This window comes from Gopherus flavomarginatus, chromosome 6, assembly GCF_025201925.1.
Source record: "Gopherus flavomarginatus isolate rGopFla2 chromosome 6, rGopFla2.mat.asm, whole genome shotgun sequence".
NCBI classification, from domain to species: domain Eukaryota; kingdom Metazoa; phylum Chordata; order Testudines; family Testudinidae; genus Gopherus; species Gopherus flavomarginatus.
The window spans coordinates 99,494,330-99,522,250 of NC_066622.1; the positions used below are offsets into that span (position 1 = coordinate 99,494,330).

General features: G+C 45.9%; 2 protein-coding genes across 5 annotated transcripts in view; one reads left to right on the plus strand and one right to left on the minus strand.

Annotated features, from left to right (window-relative positions):
• MICU1 (mitochondrial calcium uptake 1) overlaps positions 1 to 27,921 on the minus strand; it is a 231,194-nt gene that overhangs the window by 96,491 nt on the left and 106,782 nt on the right. For all 4 annotated transcript variants that reach the window (XM_050959515.1, XM_050959516.1, XM_050959519.1 and 1 more), the window contains one exon: positions 19,678 to 19,792. In XM_050959515.1, coding sequence (XP_050815472.1) covers positions 19,678 to 19,792 — 115 coding nt within the window. The remainder of the gene's footprint in view (positions 1 to 19,677; positions 19,793 to 27,921) is intronic.
• On the plus strand, positions 24,187 to 26,684 carry LOC127054056 (zinc finger and SCAN domain-containing protein 29-like). The gene is made up of 2 exons (XM_050959719.1): positions 24,187 to 25,424; positions 26,063 to 26,684. The coding sequence occupies exons 1-2, from the start codon at positions 24,896 to 24,898 to the stop codon at positions 26,263 to 26,265; spliced, it is 732 nt and encodes a 243-aa protein (XP_050815676.1). The 5' UTR covers positions 24,187 to 24,895; the 3' UTR covers positions 26,266 to 26,684.

Consider the following 27,921-nt stretch of genomic DNA (forward strand, 5'->3'; position numbering starts at 1 on the left):
AGCAAGCCCTTCATTTAACACTTTTCTAGTGTTGTACCTGTCTTTTCTATAGTTGTGAAGCAGCCATTATTAACGGAAGCTTGCAAATTTGTCTCAAGTGCTTTCGAATGTGGAATTCTTGTCAATTCCAATATGCTTGCTATTCACACGTATGGAACAAAAACACTACATAGGAAAAGTGTCACCTGCCTAGGCACATGCCCGTAATCCAACAAATGCCTGATATGCCAAATTGTTGACCGAGCAGTCTGAATAATGTCCCTTTCAGACCTGTATGAATATGTTCCTCAAGTAGTTTTCTTTTCTGTGATGTTTCACATTTAGGTAACTTGACCTGTTAAGAGGGGAAAAACTTACTGCTTGCTACTCCTTTGAAAGCCCTGAAGCATCCCATTTTTCTGTTTGAATTTCAGCATGGTGTACAAGCAGCTCAAGACTTCAATATTAGTTTTGAAGTTTAATGACTCTATAAGTGACTCTGCTAAGGAAAAGACGGTTACTTACCTTTGTAACTGTTGTTCTTCGAGATGTGTTGCTCATATCCATTCCAGTTAGGTGTGTGCGCCGCGCGTGCACATTCGTCGGAAAACTTTTACCCTAGCAACTCGGTGGGCCGGCAGGTCGCCCCCTAGAGTGGCGCCATCATGGCGCTTGATATATATCCCTGCCGGCCCACCCGCTCCTCAGTTCCTTCTTGCCGGCTACTCCGACAGTGGGGAAGGAGGGCGGGTGTGGAATGGATATGAGCAACACATCTCGAAGAACAACAGTTACAAAGGTAAGTAACCGTCTTTTCTTCTTCGAGTGATTGCTCATATCCATTCCAGTTAGGTGAATCCCAAGCCTTATGTAGGCGGTGGGGTCGGAGTGAAATGTGGCAGAATGAAAACTGCTGAGCCAGAGGCTACAGCATCTCCTGACTGTTGAACCAGGGCATATTGCGAAGCAAAGGTATGGACCGAGGACCAATGGAGCTGCGCGACAGATCTCGTGGGTAGGAACACGAGCCAGCAAGGCGGCAGATGAAGCCTGAGCCCTGGTAAACTGCACGATGATGTGGCTTGGGGAAAATATGAGCCAAATCATAACAAGTTCGGAAGTCTGCCATCACCCGAGATGTGATCCTCTGAGAGGAAAACAAGCAAGCCCTCCCTTTGGCCCGCTACCGTGACAGAGCTGGGGCACCTTACGAAATGGTTCTGGCAGCGCAATATAAATGCGAGCACTCCACAGATGTCCAAGGAGTGCAATGGTTGTGCCCATTGCGTTGAGCTGTGGGTAACATGAAAGGCCGAAACCACCTTAGGGAGGAAAGCCGGGTGCGGTCATAACTGCACCTTGTCTTTGTGAAACCTAGTGTACGGCGGAACCCTCGTAAGAGCTCTGAGCTCGGAGACCCGTCTGGCCGATGTAACAGCTACGAGGAAAGTTTGTCGTCCAAGACGGGCATATCAGAGGGCCAGTCGTGAACGGCTCGACTGGGGGAGACATAAGTCTGATTAAAACTAGGTTGAGGTCCCAGGTTGGGGCTGGCGGCGCACCCGAGGGTGCAAGCTCTCCAAGCCCTTGAGGGATCTCGAACCCATAGAGCATGAGAACACGGAACGTCCACCTTAGCCTGGCTGGAAGGTAGAGATGGTTGCTGAGTGTATCCTCAGCGATGATACTGCCAGGACCTGCCGCTGAAGGCCAGAGGTAGGCCAAATAGAGGGGGTCGAGACCTCAGCAGGAGCAAGATCGAGCGTATTGCAGCTGTAGAAGAAATGCTTCCACCTGGCCCGGTACGTTGACCAGGTGGAAGGCTTCCTGTCACCCCGGCTCAGTTACGCAGCGGCCACACCGTGAGGCGAAGAGGCTGCAGGTCCGAGTGACGAAGCCTGTCGTTGCCCTGAGTGATGAGGTCTGGGTGGGGTGGCAGGGTAATTGGGTCTGTTATTGACAGGCCGAGCAACGTGGTATATCAGTGCTGCCTGGACCACTCTGGAGTGATCATGATGATGCGCGCTCTGCCCCTGCGGAGTTTGAGCAGGACCTAATGAACCAGTGGGAACAGTGGGAAGGCATAATGGAGTTGGCCTTTCCACGGCATCAGGAATGCGCCCAAGACCGATCCTGAGGAGAGACCTTGGAAGGAGCAGAACATCTGGCATTTTCTGCTCTCTCGGTGAGCGAACAGGTCTATGTGAGGAAACATCTCCGCTTCTGGACAGCAGAACGCCTCACATGGGGCAGAGTGATCACTCGTAAGACAGGAAAGACCTGCTGAGTCCAAGCGCCAAGACGTTCCGAACGCCTGGGAGAAGGGACGTCACCAGCTCCATCGAGTAGGCCATGCAAAAGTCCCGGAAATGGATGGCCTCCTGACAAAAAAGTGGGGGGGAGGACCATGTCCCTCCCTGGATACTTATGAAGCACATGGCCGCTGTGTTGGCTGTAAACACCGAGATACAACGGCCTCGCAGCTGCCGCTGGAACCCCTGGTACGCCAGGCGGACTACTCTCATTTTTGGGGCATTGAAGTGGAATGCCAGCTCCCGAGAAGACCAAAGGCCTTAAGCTCGGAGGTGACCGTGAGCACTTGAGCAGAGAGATGATGCGTCCGTCGTCAGGGGCAGTGAGGGCTGGGGCGGAGGAAACCGCCTCCCTGCCCACACCAGGGAGGGAGTTAGCCACCACTCTAGGGAGCCTAAGATGCTCGAGGGAACGGTGACTACCATGACCATTGGCTCCCTGTCCGGGTGGTACGCCGAGGTGAGTCGGACTTGGAAAGGACGGAGGCGGAGCTTGGCATGTTTGGTTACCAACTTGCGGGCAACCATGGACCCAGGAGACTGAGACAAGTACGAGCCGAGGTCGTTGGGAAAGCCTGCAGACCTCAGATGATTGTTGCCATCGCCTAAAACCGCAGTTGTGATAAGCAGGCTCCGGCTAGGTAAGAGACCAAGATAGCTCCTAGGAAGTCCAACCTCTGCGTGGGAACCAGAGTGGATTGCTCTATAGTGATCATCAGGCCTCGACCTGTGAATAAGACCGTGACGATGCCCACGCGCTGAGTGGTTTGTGTCTCAGAGTCTCCTCGGATAAGCGAATCGTCCAGATACGGAAAAAACGCATATCCGACATCAGCGAAGGTAGGCGGCAACTATGGCCGTAAACCAGTTTTAAGTACTGACAGTCAGCTAGAAGGCGGAGGTATCTCCTGTGCGGAGGGAAGATGGCGTAGCGAAAGTACGCGTCCTTCATATCCAGGGCGGCATAGTAGCCCCCAGGAGGCAAGGATGGAATAATGGTTCCCAGGGATACCGTGCAGAACTTCAACCTTATCCTAAACCGGTTGAGTCCGTGCAGGACTAGGAAGGTCTGAGACCTGCGTTCGAGTGGGGAACTAGGGCATAACGGGAGTAAAACCCCTTGCCCCTTTCGTCCATCGGCGTCTGCACCTCTTGTACGAGGAATTGCTCGTGAGAGGGGTCCCTGAACGGGGACAGGGCTGGAATAAATTAGAGGTGGTATCTATGCTCCACCTTGCGCAGGATCTAGCGATCTGAAATTAACTAGGGCCACGCCAGGAGAAAGCGGGATTGGGATCCCGGTCTGTGACTGGTACACCGCCCTCAGGCGCACCTTGGAAGGTTCGTCTGCGACCGCCTTGGCCTCGCCGTTTGCCAAAGTCCTGTCTCTGGCTAGGCACAGAGTATGGCGGGTGGGGGCAGAAAGGCCTGCGTTTGGTCGCTGGCAAATGCATGCTGAGAGAGCGCATTAGGACCCTATCGTCCATTAGGCTTGGCAGCCTGGGGCTGTCTTTGCCGCGAAAGGCCTTTACCACAAAGGGTAAATCCTGAATGGCATACTGCAGCTCCGGCCGGAGGTTTAAAACCTGGAGCCATGAGATGCACCTCATGGCGACACCAAAGGCCAGAGTCCTGGCTGGAGAGTCTGCTGCATCGAACGAGGCCTGGAGGGATGCTCTGGGTACCTTTTTCTTTTCCCCCGTCCTCCAAGACGGCAGCGAACTCTTGGCCGGTTTCGGGGCTGGCGCCCGCTGGCCAACATATCAGAATCGTGGTCCTGAGCATAAGATCTGCGCATGTGGGATGACACGCATGCGTGTCCGGATGGCCATGGAGGTACTAAAAGAAGGCACAGGCAGAGTCTCTGACTCTATCGGACCTTGCCCAACTCGGCACCGGGAGCCGGCACCGGGATGCGTACCGGTACCTGGAACGAGATCCAGACGCGCAACCAGAATGGTGCCTGGAGGTCGACCGAGATCTCGAGGCTCGGGGAGAGGCTACAGGAGTCAAGGTACCTGTCGCGGTGCCGGGAGTCGGAACGGTGCCGATAGCGGGTCGGCGAATGGGATACCGACCGGTGCAGCGAGTGCGACTAGTACCGATGAGGAAAACAGCACCGGGACTGCAAGTGGTGTCGGGCGTGCCAACAGGATCTGGAGTGTCTGCGGGACCGTGATCATGAACGGTGCCGCTCTGCTGTGCTGACAGAGGATGGTCACATGAAGAGACTGTTTTACCCGCACCGGCGGTGCCGGGGTCAGGCAGCATCGACTCTGTCATGGCAATGAGATCCCTCGCCGTTGGTAATGCCTCCAGCATGGAGGGAACAGCAGGCTCAACCACAGTGCATACTGGGGAGCTGTCAGGCACCGGATTCGAAGGCCCTCATGGGACCGGGATCGACGGTACCGAGGTCGTCAGAGCTTCGGTGGGCGTCAGTGCCGGGCGATCCGAGTTAGATGAGCTGTGTGGCTGCGGTGCCGTCGGCACGGAAGCAGCAGGAGCAATAAGCTCAACCACGGCGCGCGCCGGGGAGCCGTCAGGCACCGGATTCCAGGGCCCTTGTGGGACTGGAATCGACGGTGCCGACGTTGTCGGTGCCTCAGAGGTGTCGGTGCCGGGCAATCCGACTTAGACGAGCTGGCTGCGGCGCCGTTGGCACGGAAGCAGCAGGAGCAGTAGCTCAACCACGGCGCGTGCCGGGGAGCCGTCAGGCACCGGATTCTACGGCCTTTATGGGACCGGGATCGACGGTGCCGACGTCGTCGGTGCCGCAGCAGGTGCTGGTGCCAGGCGATCCGACTAGACGAGCTCTCTGGCTGCGGTGCCGTTGGCACGGAAGCAGCAGGAGCAGAAGCTCAACCACGGCGCGTGCCGGGGAGCCGTCAGGCACCGGATTCTACGGCCCTTGTGGGACCGGGATCGACGGTGCCGACGTCGTCGGTGCCGCAGCAGGTGTTGGTGCCAGGCGATCCGACTTAGACGAGCTCTCTGGCTGCGGTGCCGATGGCACGGAAGCAGCAGGAGCAGTAGCTCAACCACGGCGCGTGCCGGGGAGCCGTCAGGCACCGGATTCTACGGCCCTTGTGCGACCGGGATCGACGGTGCCGACGTCGTTGGTGCCTCAGCAGGTGTCGGTGCCGGGCGATCCGACTTAGACGAGCTCTCTGGCTGCGGTGCAGTCGGCACGGAAGCAGCAGGAGCAGTAAGCTCTACCACGGCGCGTGCCGGGGAGCTGTTAGGCACCGGATTCAATGGCCCTGGGGGACTGGAATCGACGGTGCCGATGACATCGGTGCCTCTGCAGGTGTCGGTGCCGGGCCATCCGACTTAGGCGAGCTCTCTGGCTGCGATGCAGGTGGCACGGAAGCAGCAGGAGCAGGGGGCTCTACCACGGCGTGTGCCGGGGAGCCGTCAGGCACCAGCAGGAATTGTAGGCTCTCTCAACCTCGGAGGAAGGGAGCGGTGCCGAGTCGACTTCGGTGCCGGCGACGGCCGGTGCCGAAAGGCCTTGGCAGTACCGGCGGAGTCCGGTGCCGAGGAGGCGCTTCTGCCAGCCGCTTGATCATCGCTCGGCGCCCAAGGTGGAGGGGTAAGTGAAAGTCCCGCTCCTTTTTGTTCTCGGCTTAAAAGCCTTGCAAATGGGGTACTTAGCTGTCAAGTGATTCCCTGAGGCACTTCAAACAGGAGTCGTGTGGATCTCCCTTCGGCATCGGCTTCTGGCAGGCCGAGCCCATTTTAAAACCCGGTGAGCCGTGCATGGGCTCCGGCACCGGGTTCATGGAAGGGGCTACTTCCTGAACCCCGCTAACAATTATCAATCTAACTATGTTAGCAGAGAAAAAACGTATAACTATACAAATATATATATAAAGGAATTATAACTGTATAACTATATACGAGAACTACGAGTAGCTAGGGAAGTGGAGGTCAGCTAAGCCGCGCTCCACTGTTCCAACGACCGACACGGGCGGTAAGAAGGAACTGAGGAGCGGGTGGGCCGGCAGGGATATATATCAAGCGCCATGATGGCGCCACTCTAGGGGGCGACCTGCCGGCCCACCGAGTTGCTAGGGTAAAAGTTTTCCGACGAATGTGCACGCGCGGCGCACACACCTAACTGGAATGGATATGAGCAATCACTCGAAGAAGAACTAGAGTGTTTTATTAGAAATTATTTCCAGAAAAATGACTCATTTGTAGCTTAATATTTGAATAGCTACTCCCCACTTCGTCCCTCTGCCCCAAAGTGAAAAAATGCAAGTTACAAGGGCACAATATGTAACGTTTATAAAATATTTGAAGTTTATAATCAGTCTCCAAAATATAAGATCCTTCAACACAGAAAGAATATTGCAACCAAAAGAGAGGGCTGTTTTAAATCTAAAACCAATAGCATGCTTTTTCTTTCTGCTATCTTTGGGTTCAAAAACGTTAAAAAACATCTTACCTTTCTCCCCACTTGCCCCCAACAATGATTAATAGAGATTTATATTTTTTAAAAGCCTGTGAATCAGCATGCTGCTTTTTCTGTATGACTCAGCATGCTAGCTTCTTGGCCAAACTTCCAGTCTTTTTTGTGTGAGGGAATTTCAGCAAGGACATTATCTCCAAGACCGAATCAGGGCCACATAAAAGTTCACCCTCATAAGACTGCCCTTGGAGGCTGAGCAATGGCTTGCAGATAATTAAACAGTTTCCATGATAGCAGGGAAGAAACCGATTACAGACCTTTATATAATTGGGAGCTAAGGGACAGCATGTTATGTCTAATAATGGAGTAACAAAAACCTTATAATTATGTCTGGAAGGATTAGATTTCTATTTCACTGTAATCACACAAACGGACAAAAAATATTTCCATCATCAAAATTTACAAATAGACAACATTAAAAAAAAAAAAGGCTGCTGGAGAACTGAGCAGAGTTTGATTTAAGGGCATATACGTCATATATTTTGACATCTGGTGTTGACAATTTATTTGTTGTTTTTCGTGGTTATAAAGCTTTAACTTTTTGAATCTCAATGTCTACTGTCACTAAATTATTGTCTACCCTGTCCAACAATTTCCTGCAATTGTGAACATTTAAATGAAAATAGAAAAAAAGTTTAAAAATAATTAATATTGTCTGTCAAAACTATACCAAAATAAAAATCAAATTCTGCCAAGCCTACTTATAATAAGGCCGAAATGTATACTTGAAGCATTTACTGTCTGGGGGGAAAAAGCAAGGCAAATATGTGCTATATAGTACTGCAGTGAAGAATGTAATTTAATAAGCAATTACAAAAGCAATGACTGCAAAGCTAGTCAAAACTAGGATCAAAACACTAATGAGGAATCAGACTTCTCAAGAGTACATGAAATATATTAAAAAACATTAGAACATTTAATAGAAAGTTGTCTTCAGGAAGGATTAGTTCAAGAAGAGAAGCACAGAACAGTTAAGATTCTTCTCTATGAATAAAAATATGGGCCAGGCCTTAAAAGCAGGATTCTACAGCTTAAAGCTAGGAAATTCACTAGTTTGAATAGGATTAGCTGCATATGTTCAAGATACAGCTGTGTTAACACTCACAATATGTTTTCATTTTCAATGAACACTCCTGCCAGCGAGGTGATATGCTGGTAAACCAGGTGCCAACTCTTGCCAAGGCTGTAGGTATCAGCTAAGCACTGATATATTCAGACCTGGAAACCAGACCAACTCACTATACGTTAATATTATTTAAGATAAGTGTTACCCTTGTAAAGCTGCATTTAGTGTTTAGACTCTATAAAATGCTTGTAAGTTGGTGCATGCATCAATCGTATTTGTAAACTTTATAACCCATGCTATAAGGTAATATGTACGTTTTGCTTTATTACTGTAAAAATATGCCTGTTCTGAACTTCTTAATCTAGTCAGGAAATGTGGTTCCCCCGCCCATCATGAAGGACTATCAAGGATAAAAACTTTGTTGATTGCCCCATCCAACCATGAAGAAGTTACGTGTAGGAGCCCTTGTCGCATCGATTTAAACTCTGGGCAGGGAGAGCATATAAAGATGATAACAAAAAGAAATAATTATCTCTTTGCTATTTGGATTCTCACAAGAGCTTGAGCTAAGAAACAAAAACAGAGATCCCCAGGGTCAACTTGGGTTAACCCTAAAAGACATTCAGTGGACTGATTATTACATCTCTGTCACCTTTTAGAAACGAAGACTAACTCATTTGTGCATATATGTTGCCTGCTTTAACCTGTAAAAAACTCTCTCATTTCTTTTTCCTAGTTAATTAATCCTTAGTTAGTTTACTATAGGATTGGCTACCAGGATTGTCTTTGCTGTGAGATCTAAGGTACAAACTGATCTGGGGTAAGTGACCGATCTCTTGGGACTGGAAGCAACCTAAATATTTTGTGATTTTTGGTGTAAGTGACCATTTATCACTGCCTGGGTGGCCAGACAGACTGGAGTGCCCAAGCGGACTGTCTGAGACTTCATAGTAACACTTGCTAAGTGCTTCAGGAGGTCACATTTGTTACTGGGTTGGTGATATCTAATTATAGAATATACTGACAGTTTGCAATGTCTGCCCTGCTTTTTTACAGTCTTTCCTGAAACCGGAACTCATGGTTGTGAACCACTCCACACAGCGTGACGTGAGGTTTTGTTCACATGCATGTTGGTGGAAACTAAGTCTTGGGAATAAATCTGGGTGAAGGTTCCTGCCAGGACCATTCACAAGTAATCTTGAAATCTCTGAGAGATTGGAAGAAAAGGAAGACATCACACAATCCCCAACAGGAGAACTGGCAGCAGTGCCTGTAGCTTGAGGCAGTCTATGGTCAGGAAAATACATGGCAACCTGGCTGTGTCCTAGAAGCATGACCAGGGGAGGATGCAGGAGAAAGTATACTTAAGGATGGATTCTATCGGGCATCCTCTGGAATAGCATCTTGCACAGACCATTGCTGGCTTATCTAAGAGGGCAGCAACTACCTATGCAATGTAGGACTGCTTTGATATACAAAGATGGCATCACAAGGCAGTGCGCATACACATAAAAGTGCAATTACTTTGTGTGAACGTGAGCAAAAAAAATTGAAAAAAAAACCCCTCTTCGGAAAAAGAATCCTATTGAATTCTATAAAAAATTATCTTTTCTCAGCATTTTCAACTATCCTCTTGAATTTAATAGAGGATAACTAAACTTAAGATTCTGTCACAGGTATTTTTACTAAAAGTTAGGGACAGGTCACAGCCAATAAACAAAAATTAATGGAAGCCTGTAACGGGTCCCTGACCTTTAGTAAAAATACCTGGGTGGTGGTGGAAGGGATTAACAATGAGAGCACTGCCAGTGGCTGACCTCTGGCAGCTGTTCCAGTCCCGCTGCTACTCTGGCAGCACCGGGGCCGAATGCCAGTCAGCTGCTCCTTCAGTCTCAAGGCTGACTGCCAGCCGCAATTCCAGCCCTGCCACTGCCCCGGCCCTAGTGGACATGACCCAACCTCAGCCACTGCTTCAGCCCTAGGGCTGTTGCTCCGGTAGTCTTGGGACTGCCAGCAGCTCCAGCCCTGCCCTGGAAGAAGTCAAGAGGTCCCAGAATGTCACAGAATCCAGGACCACCATGACAGAATCGTATCTTTAATTATAACCATTCTAAAGGATAATTTAAAAAACCCATGAAAGGGATATCACTATTAGATTTTATAAAATCCTATTTTAAAATTCTACACGAATTTTTCATACAAGACTGCTGTAAAAAATTGTCCACAGTTCTTGCTTCCAGTGTTTTGGGTCCTCCTCTCTCAGTCAGAAATAAATGCTGGCATTCTTAGATTGGGAATCCATACATGTAGCCAAATATAATGCTTTTCCTTGTGGGACAGATGGTAAGAAACGCATTAAAAATTTCCTAACATTCTCGAGGCCTGCTTATCTCCTGCTACCTCTTCAGTGAAGCGTCCCCACAATCACAGGGCAATCCAAATCACAATGAGTTAGTCCTTACTCATGTTTGTAAGCGTTAGGTCATCCAACCAGGAAAAAGAAACAAATGTTATGTGATTTAAGTGACAATTACATTGCTTGGATATATTTATCTGGAATATTATCAGCTGCCTAACAAGTGAAACATGTTCAAATAGCCATTGGGGATTTTTTATCACCAGGAACTGATTAAACCCACTGATCCCTGTCTTTAGTGAGAAGCAAAGAAGCTGTTGAGTTCCCACTGCCCAGAACTGCCTCTACATAGTGGCCAGCATATTACTGATTACAAAATGATAGACCAGGGATCGGCAACCTGTGGCACACGGCCTGCCAGGGTAAGCCCCCTGGCAAGCTGGGCTGGTTTGCTTACCTGCCGCCTCCACAGGTTCGGCCAATCGCTGCTCCCACTGGCTGCGATTCGCCGCTCCAGGCCACTGGGGGCTGCGGGAAACTGCGCTGGCTGAGGAATGTGCTGGCTGCCACTTCCCGCAGCCCCCATTGGCCTGGAGCAGCAAACCGCGGCCAGTGGAAGCTGCTATCGGCTGAACCTGCAGACACGGCAGGTAAACGAACTGGCCTGGCCTGCCAGGGGGCTTACCCTGGTGGGCAGCGTGCCAAAGGTTGCCGATCCCTGTGATAGAACCTAAATAAAAGCAACATTAAAGATTATTCATGTTAACTAATTCAATCATATAGGCATTTTAATATTTTAGTTCCATGGCAGAATTGTCAACTTCTACGTAACACTAGAAAAAAGCCAACATAGTCTAAAATTTAAAATTGATTTTAGCTTTCAATAATCAGAAATTGTAATTGCATTATTCTACTTCATTTTTAAAATAAAAATTAAGAAAACTGAACAGTACCAGCCCTTTTTATAGGTGTGGAAAGGAGTACTTCTATAAATCAGAGAAGTATCTCCTACTGCAACAACAAAAAGAAATATTGTGTACACTATTTACCAACGGGTGGGTTATTTTGTCCAAGAGCCTTGTAAAAAAAGAATGTTCATGGTTAAGATTTTGTCATGGCTATTTTCAGTAAAAGTCAGGGACAGGTCATGGGCAATAAACAAAATATCATGAAAACAGTGACCCGTCTCTGACTTTTAAGAAAAACAACTGACAAAATTGGGCTGAGGGAGGGATGAGAGCTTGAGCCCTGCTGTGTATTGGGGGGTGGGGTGGGGAAGGGGCAGGGGCTCTGCTGCTGCTGCGGCTGACAGCTCTGGAGTCTCCCTGCCTTGGCTTGGAGCTCTGGGTCCTCCCACCACCCGCTGTGGCTGGGAGCCGCAGGGGGCCCCTCCACCTGTATTGACTGGGAGCTGCGGGTCCCCCCCATGCTCCACATGGCAGCTGGGAGTTCCGGGTCTGGCAGTGGAGAGCTGCAGGGGCTCCCACCACCTGCAGTGACTGGAAACTGTGGGGGCCTTTTACGAGCAGTAAATTCATAAACAAATTGCTTAGGAAAACACTCTTTTTCTTTCAAGTGTCCAATCTTGTTTAATGGCTTTAAGCCCTTAAAGATTTGTGAGATTTGAGGATTTGTGTGCACTTAACAACCTGGTCATAGGAGGTAGCATCTTTCCTCACAAGCGAATCCACAAGAGTACCTGGGTATCACCAGCAGGCACGACAGAAAATCAGATCAATTGTGTCTGCATTAGCAAGAAGTTTAGAAGATCCTTGCAGGACGTTAGAGTTAGAAGAGGAGCAGACGCGGCGTCCGACCATCACTTAGTGGTGGCCAGATTGAAGCTGAAGCTGAAAAAGAACTGGACAGACACGTCAGACAGAAGAGTGAAGTACAACGTCAGCCTTCTGAAGGACCATAAGACCAAGGAAGATTTTGGACTGAGGCTGAAGAATAAGTTTTCAGTATTACAGGATCGGTCTGAGGAAGAGGAAGACAGTGTACTAAACAGATGGCAGAAAGTGAGAGACACACTTAGGTCAGTATGCCAGGAAGTGCTTGGAATTAAGAAACACCAGCAGAAAGAGTGGATCACAGCACAGACCTTGATCAAGATAGAAGACAGAAAGAAGAAGAAGAAGGCAGCAGTCAACAACAGCAGGACTAGAGCAGCAAAGGCCAAAGCTCAAAAAGAGTATGCTGAAGCCCATAGAGCAGTGAAGAGGAATATCAGGAAGGACAAGAGAGAGTATGTGGTTGAACTGGCAGCGGAAGCGGAGCAGGCAGCATACAGCGGTAATATGAAACAGCTGTATGATACTACTAAGCGACTATCTGGAAAGTTCAGCAAGCCAGAACGTCCCATTAAAGACACGCAGGGAAAGTCTATAACAGGAATAGAACAACAGATGAACAGATGGGCGGAGCACTTTGAGGAACTCCTGAACAGACCAGCACCACCAAATCCACCAGATATCAACTCAGCTAACGAGGACCTCTCAATTAATTGCAATAAACCAGAGACGAGATCAGAAAAGCCATCACCATGATGAAGAATAGGAAGGCGGCTGGACCTGATGACATCCCAGCAGAGGCCCTGAAAGCAGACCTGGATGCTTCAGTGGAAATGCTGTACCCCCTCTTTGAGAAGATATGGGAAGAAGTAGTGATTCCGGTAGACTGGAAAGAGTCTCTCATCAAAATCCCCAAGAAAGGAGACCTTAGCAACTGTGCCAATTACAGAGGAATCACACTCCTGTTGGTGCCAGGGAAGATCTTCAACCGAGTCCTCTTAGAGAGAATGAAGGATGCCATCAATCCACAGCTACGAGATGAACAGGCAGGTTTCCGGCAGAACAGATCATGCACGGACCAGATAGCAACGCTTTGCATCATAGTCGAGCAGTCTATAGAGTGGAACTCCTTGTTGTACATCAATTTTGTTGACTATGAGAAAGCGTTCGATAGCGTGGATCGAGACACCCTTTGGAAGCTCCTTCGGCACTACGGCATCCCAGCAAAAGTGGTCAACCTGATCAAGAACTCATATGACGGTATACACTGCAGAGTGATCCATGAAGGGCAGCTTACTAACAGCTTCCAGGTGCAAACTGGAGTCAGGCAAGGATGCTTGTTGTCACCACTTCTCTTTCTTCTCGTCATCGATTGGATTATGAAGACATCCACCTACGAGCGCAGGAACGGAATCCAGTGGACGTTGTGGACCCAGCTTGATGACCTGGACTTTGCTGACGACCTTGCACTCCTTTCGCACAGTAAACAGCAGATGCAAGAGAAGATCAAAGTAGTGGCAGCCACGTCATCACAGGTTGGCCTCAACATTCACAAGGACAAGACCAAGATCTTTAGGATTAACTCCACTAGCCATGACCCAGTCGCACTGAATGGAAGTACCGTGGAAGAAGTGCAGTCCTTCACCTACCTAGGTAGCATCATCGACCAGCAGGGTGGCACAGACGCAGTCATCAAAGTAAGGATTGGTAAGGCAAGAGCAGCCTTCTTACAGCTCAAGAACATCTGGAGCTCTAGAGAGCTGTCTTTGGCAATAAAAATTCGACTGTTCAACTCCAGTGTGAAATCAGTCCTACTGTATGGAGCTGAAACCTGGAGGACAACCAAAACAACCATCAGGAAGATTCAGACCTTCATAAATAGCTGCCTCAGAAGGATTCTCCAGATCCGCTGGCCAGACACCATCAGTAACATCCACCTCTTGGAGAGGACCTGTCAACTCCCAGCAGAGGAAGAAATCAGAAGGAGAAGGTGGGGCTGGATAGGACATACACTACACAAGCAGCCAACTAACATCACCAGACAGGCACTGCGGTGGAACCCTCAAGGCAAGCAGAAAAGAGGCCGTCCAAGAAACACATGGCGACGTGACCTTCAGGCTGATAGCAAAAAAATGGGCTATACCTGGAACCAGTTAGAACAAATGGCCCAAGATAGAGGACTCTGGAGATCTGTTGTTGGCGGCCCAGACCCCGATTGGGGTGACGGGCATGAGTGAGTGAGTGAGTGAATGAGTGTTAACTTGCCACATTTTGTTTTGGTCTCAAATGACAATTAGTTTTCTGTTAGTTGGTGGTAAGCTGTCCTCAATATTGTTTTTTTCCCCCTCCAACTGTTCCAAAATATCAGCTGTCAAAAAGCAAATTTCTTTCAGCTGTGGAAGCGAACTTTTAACTGTTACCTGACATTTTAAAGAAGTGAAGTTAAAGCACATCTAATTCTGCTTGTCCTTGTACCTCTGCATTGAAATTCAAGTTTTGCTAGTAAGATTCAAATTCTTCTACTTCGGGGAGCAGCTGAAGCAGTAAAACTGGTGCAATGTCCTCAGCGCCATTTTGCTGTTATTGCCTTTGAATATGAGACTGAGTTGCTGATGCATTTAAATGTTACTTTATCATCTTTGAAAAATATATTTTCACAGAAGCACAGAGCAAACTGTGAGAAAAGACAGTCCTAGAGCGAGAAATAACTTGTAAATAAAATATGGTGACAGACTTCATCTTCTATGCAGTATGCAAACAGCTATCTCCGCTGGTAATATGCAAATTAACTGCACTTTAATCGAAGCCACTGACGTGCACTGCAGCAATACGGAAAGAATACTTAAAATTCATTTACTGCGGCCTATTAGAAGTATCTTCATAAATGGAATTCAGGAACTGTGAATGATACCCATTAGGTCAAAGTTAAAAACCATAGCAAGTAGAGTTTGAGTGGTTAGGATGGGCACAGGGTGATGTTTGGATGCCTGAGGGGTCAAGCTGCCAGGCTGAAGAGGTAGATAATAGTACGAAGCACCTTAATTTTCTTCCACTTCAATTGGTTTTTGAAGATTCTCACTAATAGTCAGGGATGAGTTGAGCAAAGTGATCAGAACCTGACTGATCTAACCCCAATAACAGTTTTAAGCATAGCAGTGATGGGCTCCCTCCATACTATTTAGACTGGATTTCAAGGTTTTATTCCACTGGTTATATTAGTAAAAATCCATTGCAGAAAGCAGCAATGGCAAATTTTTAGTACTTAGTAATCTTTTTACTTTATTTAATTGTAAGTTCAATTTGTCTTATGTTGGGAATTTTTTTGAACTCTAAATTATATTGTGACTTACTGTAAATGAGCTTTTTATTGGACTAAGAATTTAAAATTATATTCCATATTTTTGTTCTATTTTGTTTGCTTGATTAGAGAGCATGTCAAGAACTAGTTAGATTACTGAAGTACAATGCAAATTATCAAGAGACAAATAGGGCCATGCTAAATTCATGGTCAATTTTGGTGAATGTTATGGTCATAGGATTTTAAAAATCGTAAATTTCATGATTTCAGCTATTTAAATCTGCAACTTCAGGGTGTTGTAATTGTCGGGGGTCCAGATCCAACAAGGATTGCAAGGTTATTGTAAGGGGGTTGCGTTACTGCTACCCCTACTTCTGCGCTGCTGCTGGCAGTGGCTCTGCCTTCAGAACAGGGCAGCTGGAGAGCAGCAGCTGCTGGCTGGGAGGCCAGCTCCAAAGGCAGAGCCAGCAGCGGCACCAAAGTAAGGATGGCCTGGCACGGTACTGTGCCCTTACTTCTGTGCTGCTGCTTGCAGAGCTGGGGCCTCAGTCAGCAGCTGCCACTCGCCAGCCACTCAGTTCTGAAGGTAGCAGCACAGACATAAGGGTGGCATGGTATGATACTGCCACCCTTACTTCTGCACTGCTGCTGGTGAGACATTGCCTTCAGAGCTGGGCACCCGGCCAGTAGCTGCTGCTCTCTGCCCGCCCAGCTCTGAAGGCAGCAGTGAAGTAAGGATGGCAATACTGTGACCCCACTCTAAAAGAGCAACTCCCTTTTGGGTCAGGACCCCCAGTTTGAGAAGCGCTGGTCTCCCTTGTGAAATCTGTATAGTATAGGGTAAAAGCATGCAAGAGACCAGATTTCACACAGAGAGACCAGATTTCACAGTCTGTGACACATTTTTCATGGCTGTGAATTTGGGAGGGCCCTAGACATAAAGGATACAGAAAGTGACATAAACACTAAGTTTTTTAACTTGAAACAGGGTACATAGTTTGTTTGAAAGAGGTTTAAAAAAAAAAAAAGAAAAGAAACCAAGTGCTAAAATCTTGGGGGTTTATGGTAGTTGGTGATTCCTTGGAATACTTTTTTTGTATTTAAGCTTAACTCAGTGTAGGCCACATGGCAAAAACATGCCTTGTGTTACCATAAGCCTACCAGAAGACATTTTCCCAAAGCTTTCGTTTTCTTCTTTTCTACAAGCTCTGTTGCCCATGACAAAGTGACCCATAAAACCACCTGCGAATACACCTAAAAGACCAACAGTAAGGGAGAGAGGAAATCCTTTCCTTTCCCTCGAAACATTTATCATCAGACCCACTGGTTGTCATCAGACCTCCTTCTACCATCCCAAAATTGATGGGCATGTTCATTTGCAGGATTTATCATCAAAAAGAAAGGAACTTAAAAGTAGAAGAGTTTGCTATGCCACTGCCTTTTTCCTAGGCTACTTTCATTGAAGCAGTCACAGGGAACTCCCATGAGACCTCCCAAATGTCTGATCATCTACAGATAGGGTGACCAGACAGCAGGTGTGAAAAATCAGGACAGGAGGTGGGGGGTAATAGGAACCTGTATAAGAAAAAGCTCCAAATATCAGGACATCTGGTCACCCTATCTACAGACCACATAGTTTGGAAAGGACACAGAGCATACATGATCCGAGGAACTTCCACCTCTGTGTAAGTACTGTATTTGGGAGCATTGTGCTATGAAGCAAAGGGGGCAGCTTCTCCCAACCTTGGTTTGCCCCACCGCTGTGCCTCAACTAATCTATAGATCACAAAATTGTTCCACTATTTCTTCCACTTTTTACTCCCCCAGATTTTGCAGGATACAGTATAATCACATATAACATTCTATATGCTGGACACAAATTTGCCCCTCCCAGAATTTTTCTGAATGACACCAGACTGTATTCCAAGATGTAATGTGTTAGTTGTATAAGCTTTTCACTTGTAAAGACAAGAGTTGAAATCCTTGCTGAGGTATGAAGTTAACATAATTTTGGTGACCTTATCCTAGTCTTCTATTCATCCAAGACAGGAATGGCAAGAACGATAAAGTCAGGACTGAACTTCAGTAAAAGACAAGTAGATGAAAACTGCACAGAACAGTCTCTGGCTCAAGCTAATGTTATTTACTGATGTTCATCTTTATAGGCACTATGGTCACACACAGTTTCTTAAGTCAGTTTGGCAACAAAATAGATCTTGAATTACCTGTATAACTTATACTCTGGAAAGATCATATTTAATTTCTAATTTAATAGCCATCATTTTCATTTTGTAAGAGCAATGTTTCAGAATGTAACATGAAAAAGCTATGCTGTACTGTTCCAAAGGCTCTACGCCTTACACACATTTGTACAGTCTTTTTTCCCCCACCTGATGACAACAGTCATTGACTGATTGCAACAAAACAGTTTTTAAAAGTGTGTTTAGAATAAAGTTTGAACTAAACTACTATTTTTTCTTCTCACCTCATCACATATTAGGCAAATACAAGGATTAAAGAGGGACAGTTTTATTTTTTAGTGTTTATAATTACCTCTCTTGGAAGTCTGAAAATAAATTCTGTCTCATTTCATTAGGCAAATAATAATGTTCCTCCTTGAGTTTTTCTAACAGAACTGAAAATTAACATAGAATTTCTCTTTACTTCCCCCTTTTATGCACCAATATTATCAGAAGAGATCAGTACAGCTCTGGAAACAATGTCCATTATTTTTTGCTCCACAGCTATAAGAGGACAGAAATATTGTCCTATATTAAGAGTAGCTATTGTTTGTATATTTCTTGCCAATAGAAATAACAGAAAGGCTTTTATTTTAGCTCTTGTTATTTAGAACCAAGGGAACATTCTTTGAGCAGATTACAAGATGTCATATACTGAGTTTGGAGCAGGGTGAATAATACAAAAAAGATTACTGCGATTATTCGTTTAAATCTTTGGACAATTCATTTCAGCTGTGTTTACACTCCTTCTGGGTTCTCTATCCACTAGAATTCAGGTGACTGAGTTTACCAGAACAAATGCACCAGGAAAGTGAATTTTAAGCTTGCACAATTCTAATACTTACAAAAAATGAATTGCAAATGTCATGCTGTGCATCCATTTGCACATAAACCTGAAAATACAAGTTATGTTTATCTAGACCAGAGGTGGGCAAACTACAGCCCGCGGGCACATCCGGCTCGTGGAACCATCCTGCCTGTCACCAAGCTCCTGGCCCAGGAGGCTAGCCCGGGGACACTACCCTGCTGTTCCCCCTCCCCTGCAGCCTAAGCTTGCCCTGCGCAGCAGGGCTGTGAGCTCCTGGGGCAGCACAGCTGCAGAGCCCGGCCTGACCCAGTCTCTGTGCTGTGTGGTGGCAGCAGCATGACCCAGCTCCAGCCAGGCAGCGTGGCACAGCTATAGTGCTACTAGCCACCGGTGCTCCAGGCAGCGCAGTAAGGGGGCACAGAGCAGGGGGGGTTGGATAGAGGGCAGGGGAGTTTGGGGTGGTGGTCAGGAGGCGGGGGTGTGGATAGGGGTTGAGGGAGAACTGGGGTTGAATAGGGGCAGGGGTCCTGGGGCGGGGCAGTCAGGAAGGAAGGGGGGTTGGATGGGGTAGCAGGGGGCAGTCAGGGGCAGGGGTTCCGGAGGAAGTCAGGGGACAGGGAGAAGGGGTGGTTGGATAAGGCAGGGGTCCTGGGGGGAGGGGGGGCAGCATCAGGAATGAGAGAAGGGATTGGATGGGGCGGCAAGGGTCCGGGGACAGGGAGCAGGGGTGTGTGGATGGGGCAGAGGTCCCGGGGGGGCCGTCAGGGAACAGGATAGGTTGGATGGGGCAGGAATCCCGAGGGGGGGCACATAGGAGGTGGGGACCAGGCCACGACCTCTTCCCCCAACCAGTCCTCCATACAATTCACGAAACCCAATGTGGCCCTCGGGCCAAAAAGTTTGCCCACCCCTGATCTAGACTAATATGGTCAACCACAAACCAGGAACTCCGCTAGAATTTTTAATTTTGAACAGCAAGCCAAAAATAATCAATATTCATAAAGTTATGCCCAATAATTTAAAATAATGAATAAATATGAAGAAGTCACAATTTGCTAGTGGACATTCTGCAAAATCTTGGGCTAACTCTGAAAAAGTTTCAGAGTGGTAGTCATGTTAGTCTGTATCAGCAAAAAGCATGAGGAGTACTTGTGGCACCTTAGTGCCACAAGTTGAATTCGTTGCCAATTATTCATTCAACTCTTGATTCAAGTAGTCAACAGAATCCCTTTTAGAAAAAACTATCCAATGTACATGTCATAACAAAAAAATTGCATCAGTGGTAAACATTTAAAAAATATAAAGGAATCAAGTGATAACAGAGTACAGAAAAATAGACTATACTTACTGGAGAGAACTGTAGTGAGGAAGATATAGTCAGAGAAAGAGATGAGTCCACATTCTCCAAGTGTATAAAATATACTGTCTTCATTAGCAAACTTCTCCCGTTCTTGAGATAACTTCTATTTTACAGATCCAAGCCACACACCCCAAAGAAAGAAAATAAAAGAATCAATTAAACACTTAACAAAGAGGATCAGTATCATTTATATCATTGCCAACAAGTTTTTTTTTATGAACATATCCCTCCTATTGCCATTCAAATTCAATGGACCTTTTCCAGACTTCAAATCTACCAGAAATAGTGTTTTTTCTTTCAAGTAAAGCACAAAATGGAACTGGCCAATAAACTTAGCATCTTTAGTCTAGTACAGAGATAGAAACAACATACGATGTGCTTTTTGTTTAGTGTTGTCTAAATTCCCTAGCTAATAATGGTACTATATATTCTAGGCTCTTTACAGCAGAATTAAAATGACAGCCACAATGAGTTTTATCCCCAAGTGTTTTATTTCTATTATAGTTGTCTAGTTTAACAATAGCTTAAAGCAGTTTGGTTTTAATATCTGAAGTGATGATAGTTTCCCAAAAATGTAGTTACCTGATAGAACGTTAGTATAACCCAAGCATTTGTTTGGTAAAGACAACTACTAGAGTCAAAATTCCTGCATGAATGCATGCAACTTTTAAGATAACGGGAAATGTTTTGATTAGAAAAGCACACTACATGTATTTTATCAGCTGATCTCACTTCTAAGCTGAAAGCCATTGGGTAACTGATCCACTGAAGCTTTAAAGACTGAAAAGGATCCATAGAACTGTGTTAGAGGCTGGATATTGAATTTCATAGTGGTGAACCATTTAGAAAATACACACGCACGCACACGCACATACAGCGGAAAAGAAAATTAATATAAAAACATTAAGTACAGTTGAGGTTAATCCATATCTGATCATGCAAGCACAGAAGCAGAAACAATGCAAGCTTAATTTAGCAACAGTATTATGAAACAGAAAACAACAAACACCACCACATGAAGGTCCAGCTACAAACTGCCCCCATCTGTTACCTCTGTCTAGCGAAGATCCCATCATATTCAAGATAAAGGAAAAAAAATTGGTTAACCAAAAGATAAAGTTCACAAAACATCAAAATGAATTGATCTGTTAGACTTGCAAAACCAAGAAAAATTTCCAACAACTAGCTATTTGCTGAAACTGTACACTGCTAAGAAGTCTAGGTATAAATTCCAGCAAGAGTTGATACTGAGTTGAAGGTTCAGACCCACCATCTATAGCTGTCTCTTGTTCAGTTATATTTGAAAGAACTCACCATTCTACTTGACAGCAGATTGGAGATTAGTTCGCCTAATAATTTAGATGAAAATTTGACAAATATCTGGCTTGGAAACCACAAGTGAAAAAAAGTCATCATATTGATCAGCAAAAATACAATTTCCAATTAAGCTCAGCTCTACTGATCAAATATAGCAGTAGCTCTTATTTTGAAGACATGGAGTTGTTAAGAATGTGAAGAATGTTAAGAATTATCACAGTACATCGGGCTGTGTTTTCCTTTCATTAAAGAAATATTTTTGCTATATATACAAACTTGAGTCAAACTCTACCCCAAAACACCCACATAGTGCTGATTATGTTGAAGACAAATGAACAGCCTCTAGTTCTCTCTGAACACAAAGGAAGCTCGAGTGAAAAGCTAGTGAATTTTTTTGCAATCATTTTCTTGGATTATTGTCATGGTGGTTGTATCCCTCAATGGTATAGCCCACTCATGTTATTTATTGGCTCCGTCTTTGCATTTATCTTTAGCAGAGCTCACTATAAACCAGCTACCGACACCTCGATAAATGTGGCGTATTTACAGAGAAAGGATTAACAAACACTATATACTGTATGGGGTATATTTGGAGATAGATTTTAATTGTTATGAGTATTATGAATTTATTAATTTAAAAGTTGGCTTTTTTTTTTTAATACTAAAGGCTGGGAAAGATCCTTATACATTAAAAGTTATGTGAATGGGCTAAAAGCACCCGAAAAAAATCTAGTTTTAAGTTAAATCTTCTTGGAAATATAAATGTTTTAGATAGAAAGGGTACAAAAATATTCTCACTTGAAGAACATATCTATTTTTAAAAACTTGCTTAATCTACTACTATTTGTCAGAGGTTAGGTATAAACATGGGAGACTAATGCATGCTACCATCACGAGGCCTAATTCTGATCCTATTCAAGCTTTTTGGAGCTTTAACACCAATTTCAGTAGAAGCAAGAACAAAGTCCATTTGCCAAAAAGAGATGTAATTTTGTATAATGGGATGTTCAGACTGTTCCATTGTTACTATTTTGGGGGAAGGAATGCACGTATTAAAAAAACTGCTGGTTTTTTCAGATTTGTATTTTTGTTCATCATGTATATTTTATCGTCTTCCACAAAACATTTGGAAGATATTCTCCAAAGAGGTGCTGAAAGTTTCAAGTTATTTTAAATGAAAGCTTATAACCTGCAGAAGTTGCTTATACACGCCTAGGAAAAACTTCCTTCTAACTTTGAGCAAGTGGATTTTTCAAGAGACTAACGCCAAACATAGCTCCCCAACTGTAGCTGAGCTCTGTTGTTCTGCAGGCACAGACAGGGTAAGATTGAAATACCCATTTTAATGAAATGCAGTCAACTGGTGCTAGAACAAAGGGTAGACCACACTAAGTTAAAATGGGTTTTAAAATGGCGATCCTATCCAAACCAGCAGGGCAGAGTTTAACACAACCTGAGGGTAGGAGAACTGCACAGACTATCTGTTGTGAAGCAAGATACAGCCTATCAGATGTGCCAGAAATGAAACACTCTCCAAGGACAGGCTTTCTTGTACTGTTAGAGTTTAGCCACGTATGTACATTGAAGATAAAAGGTTGAAAGTTTAACTGAAAATTACCGGTGATGTTAATAGAGGAACGTGTAAGACACAAATAAATGGAACTGTATCCATACATTTTACAGTGTGACCTAACAGAGGATTTTACTGGGCCTTTTTTGCATTTGTTTGCTCACCTATAGAAGAAAAACGTATCAGTATCTAAAACTAATGACAATACTAGATTCAAAGTTGCCTCAAGGATTCTGAACACCACCAGCTATGAAAAAGCATCACATGGACTGTTTAAAACTCTTTCTGAAATGCTGTAAAATCTAATGACGTTAAAGGCACAAAATCAATAACCAATTCTCTCTTTACCAAAACATACTTCCTCTTGTCTATAAAGCTTTGACTTCTAGTCAATGTCATCAACACCTTTTGTGCAGTCTATTTCTTCTGCTGTTTCATTTCAACATAGCAGGAGTTATATTACAGCTGAAAGGTTAACGTGAGGAATTAAAACAGAAAGAAAAGCAAAATTAAAACTCTTTAGGCAATGAGTCATCTTTAAAATTGGCATGATTAGTTATCGCACAATTTCAGTAGAACCTTCAAATGTCATGTGCTTGAGTTAAAATGATTAATCAAGAATTTTCAAACAAATTAAAAAATGTTTCAACCTTATATAAAATACATTCAAAAAACTGAGCAACCAGTTAAGATCATACATTGCCTAAAGAACATTCACAGTTGGAAATTCACAAGTGAGCAATACACTGTAAAAATATTTATAATCATTTTTATCAAGCAGTGAATCACATTAGGCAAAAGCACACAAACAAGCATACATACACATATACATGTGCAATCAAATACATAATTTCATTACAAGCAAGTCTTTGTATATTCAGTGAAGATGTGTCAAACTCAGTAATTTCTATCAAACAGATTCATATCGTCAATTGATCTTACAAACTTTGCTAAACATTGACCATGCAGCTGAAAGGTTTATCTACACTTAAAAAAGGAAGCTCAGTCTATCCCATAAAATTTAGGCTTTCTAGCAACAAGCAGATCCAGGAATGACAATTTAATCTAACGGAAGAAAAAACAGTCATTTTAAGGCAACTATTAATACTGATGTATGTTCCTGCTTTCCAGAGTGTTGTGTGTGTTGCAATAAACACCACAAAAGCAATCCCATCATTTAGCCAGGAGTTTTGAGCAGTCATTTTGGTAGTTTTTTCCCCTAAGGCGCAAACAGAAAAATATGGAAATTGTTTCCCCACCTTTATAAACTCAGTCAAAAGCCTGACAAATATAAGGTCAAAAAAAATGTTTGATTTTTCTTACTCTGATCTCAGCTAACGAAAGTGGAGGGGGGCAGGGATGTTGATTTTTTTTCTTTTTTTCCTTAAAGGAATTTTTGATTGTTAGTTCTCAAATGACACATAACAGAGGCTGCAACCAAGCAAAGCATTGAGAAGTATTACACAAGCTTCCTCTCATTCTGTCAGTGCCTCTTGATGCTGACTTGCCACACAGCTAGGCCCTGGACGGCTCTGGCCCTCTCTTGAGCAACGACTGCCAAATGATGGGACAGTTTTCAGCTGCAGACGTTCATGTCAGCTAAACCAAATCTGAACTTAGGTTTCATGTAAAACCCAGCTTGGTACCTTTCCCCCACCTCATTTTCTATACCCCTCTGGAGCTTTTTGTTTTTTTAAGTTAGGAGCAAAAAATCATATCCGTCAGGAGAGAAGTCCAGAATGTTATATAAAAGGGACTTGGTGGTGAAGTCACAGTACTTGGAATCTTCTGGCTGACTGCCCAGCATAGGCATCTGCACTGCCACCCTGTTAAAATGTCAGTGGAGGGGCAATAAGAGAACTTAGTGCTCTGGCTGTTGCCAGGTATAATTTATAGTTAAAAGATCAAAGTATACATGTCATCTAATATTGAGGGTATGGCTACACTGGAGAGTTGCAGCGCTGGTGGTGGGTTTACAGCGCTGCAACTTACTCACTGTCCACACTTGCAAGGCACATACATCGCTGCATCTCCCTGGCTGCAGCACTGGCTGTACTACTGCTCTGCCTGGGGAATAACGATTGCAGGGCTGGTGATGCAGCGCAGCTCCGCCAGTGTGGCCACTAAAAGCGCTGTAATTGGCCTCCAGAGTATTCTGAGGTATCCCAGAATGCCTGTTCAGCCACTCTGCTCATCAGTTCGCACTCTACTGCCCTGGCCTCAGGTGACCCGCCCTTTAAATGCCCCGGGAATATTAAAAATCCCCTTCCTGTTTGCTCAGCCAAGTGTGGAGTACAATCAGAATCTTTCCAGGTGACCATGCCTCCACGTGCCAAACGAGCCCCAGCATGGAGCAATGGCGAGTTGATGGACCTCATCAGTGTTTGGGGTGAGGAAGCTGTGCAGTCACAGCTGCGCTCCAGCCATAGGAATTACGATACCTATGGGCAGATCTCAAGGGCCATGCTGGAAAGGGGCCATGAGCGGGACGCGGTGCAGTGCAGGGTTAAAGTGAAGGAGCTGCGGAGTGCCTATTGCAAAGCCCGCGAGGGAAACTGCCGTTCCGGTGCTGCCCCTACGACCTGCCGTTTTTACAAGCAGCTGGATGCGATACTTGGGGGTGACCCCACTGCCAATCCGACGACCATGATGGACACTTCAGAGCGGGGGGAGGGGGTGGGAGAGGAGAAGGAGGGGGAGGAAACCGAGAGTGAGGGTACTGGGGTGGAGGGAGACACCCCAGAGTCCCAGGAGGCATGCAGCCAGGAGCTCTTCTCAAGCCAGGAGGATGGTAGCCAGTCGCAGCAGCTGGTACTTGATGAAGGACAAGCAGAGGAGCGGGTTCCCGGTAAGTGGCTTTTATTTTCAGGATGGAAATGTTTCGGGAGAGGAGGGAGGGTTAGGGCTGCATGCATGCATGCCTAGATGTGGAATAGCCCATTGATGTGGTCTATCACGTCGCGGTAATCGGCCTCGGTAATCTCTTCAAAAGTTTCAGCCAGAGCATGGGCAATGTGCTTGCGCAAGTTTATAGGGAGAGCCACTGTGGTCCTTGTCCCAGTCAGGCTAACGCGTCCGCGTCACTGTGCCGCGAGGGGTCGGGGGACCATTGCTGCACACAGGCAAGCTGCATAGGGGCCAGGGCCAAATTTGCATTGCTGTAGAAGACCCTCCCGCTCTTCCCAGGTGACCCGCAGCAGCGAGATATCTTCCAGGATTAACTCCTGTGGAAAATGTTGGGAGACTGTTCAGTGTAGATGCCCCCTGCAGCAGTTTGCTTTCCCCAACGTACAGAAACCCCTGCACATCCCTGAAGCAATCAGTCCCCCTTACTCACCATTTCGTGGCTCCTGTGGGTTATGTGCGCTCTGTTTGGTATGGGAAAAGTATGCTAAAGTGAAGACTGTAAACTCCTTCACTGTGTGAGGATGAGATTACAAACAATGCTGCCTCTGTTAACTGTTGCCGTTTTTCCCTTTCGAAAAGTGTCCTTGACTACTCGACTGCCCGTATCATCCATTGCTCAGAGGCTACAAAACCTCAGGAAGAAGCCACGAAAAAGCAAAGACATGCTGAAAGCAGTTATGGATCACTGCCAGAGAGTAAAAAACTGCAGGACTGGAGGGAAACGGAAAGCAGGCTCTGCCAGAGAAATGCAGCGGCTAAGAAGAAAAGCACAAAACAGCTGATAAGCATCCTGGCGCGCCAAGCGGATTCTATCCAGTCACTCATAGCCATGCAGGCAGAGCACTACCGTGCTGCCCCCCCCATCCCAAAGCTCTTTCCCTTGTGCCCCAATGTCAGCTCCAAACCCCCTTCCCCAGCATCCAGGTTCTTACCATCACCAGCTGCTCCCAACACCGGTACGTTCACCAACCAGCCCTGAGAACTACAACCCCTACCCTCTGCACTCAACCCCCATCACCATGCAGTATTTTCATCCTGAAGTGCAGCAGTCATTGCACAGGACTCCAGACAGGACATATTCAAACCTGTGATTGTACAGTTCACCACCTCACCCCCCTACCCTTTTAGGTTCCCAAAATGTTGTGTGTCTGTCAAGAAAGTTATTTTCTTTTCAATAAATGAATTCTTGGCTTTGAAAAAACAGTCTTTATTATTGCAGAAAGTGAAAGATACCGTAGCCCAGGAAAGAAACAGGCACTGCAAATCATTTCAGGAAAAACAGATTCCTACTAACATTGTAACCACTGCACTTCACCAAACATTACTGTTGGTTTTCAGCCTCAAATTCCTCCCTCAAGGCATCCCTAATCCTTGTAGCCCTGTGCTGGGCCTCTCTAGTAGCCCTGCTCTCTGGCTGTGCAAATTCAGCCTCCAGGCGTTGAACCTCAGAGGTCAATTCCTGACTGAATGTTTCACCCTTCCCTTCACAAATATTATGGAGGGTACAGCACGCGGATATAACCACAGGGATGCTGCTTTCCCCAAAGTCTAGCTTCCCATACAGAGATTGCCAGCGCCCTTTTAAACGGCCAAAAGCACATTCCACAGTCATTCGACACCGGCTCAGCCTGTAGTTGAACCGGTCCTTGCTCCTGTCAAGCTTCCCTGTATACGGTTTCATGAGCTAAGGCATTAACAGGTAAGCGGGGTCTCCAAGGATCACAATGGGCTTTTCGACGTCCCCTACTGTGATCTTCCAGTCTGGGAAAAAAGTCCCAGCCTGCAGCTTCCTGAACAGGCCAGTGTTCCGAAAGATGCGTGCATCATGCACCTTTCCAGGCCAGCCTGTGTTAATGTCAATGAAACGCCCACGGTGATCCACAAGTGCCTGGAGAACCATTGAGAAATACCCCTTCCAATTAATGTACTCGGATGCTAGGTGGCATGGTGCCAGAATAAGAATATGCGTCCCATCTATCGCCCCTCCACAGTTAGGGAAACCCATTTGTGCAAAGCCATCCAGAATGTCCTGCACGTTCCCTAGAGTCACGGTTCTTCTTAGCAGGATGCGATTAATGGCCCTGCAAACTTGCATCAACACTATTCCAACGGTCGACTTTCCCACTCCAAACTGGTTCGCGACCAATTGGTAGCTGTCTGGAGTTGCCAGCTTCCAGATTGCAATAGCCACCCGCTTCTCCACTGGCAGGGCAGCTCTCAATCTCATGTCCTTGTGCCGCAGGGTGGGGGCAAGCTCAGCACACAGTCCCATGAAAGTGGCTTTTCTCATCCAAAAGTTCTGCAGCCACTGATTGTCATCCCAGACTTCCATGACGATGTGATCCCACCACTCAGTGCTTGTTTCCCGAGCCCAAAAGCGGCGTTCCACGGTGCTGAGCATTTCCGTTAATGCCACAAGCAATTTACTGTCATACGCG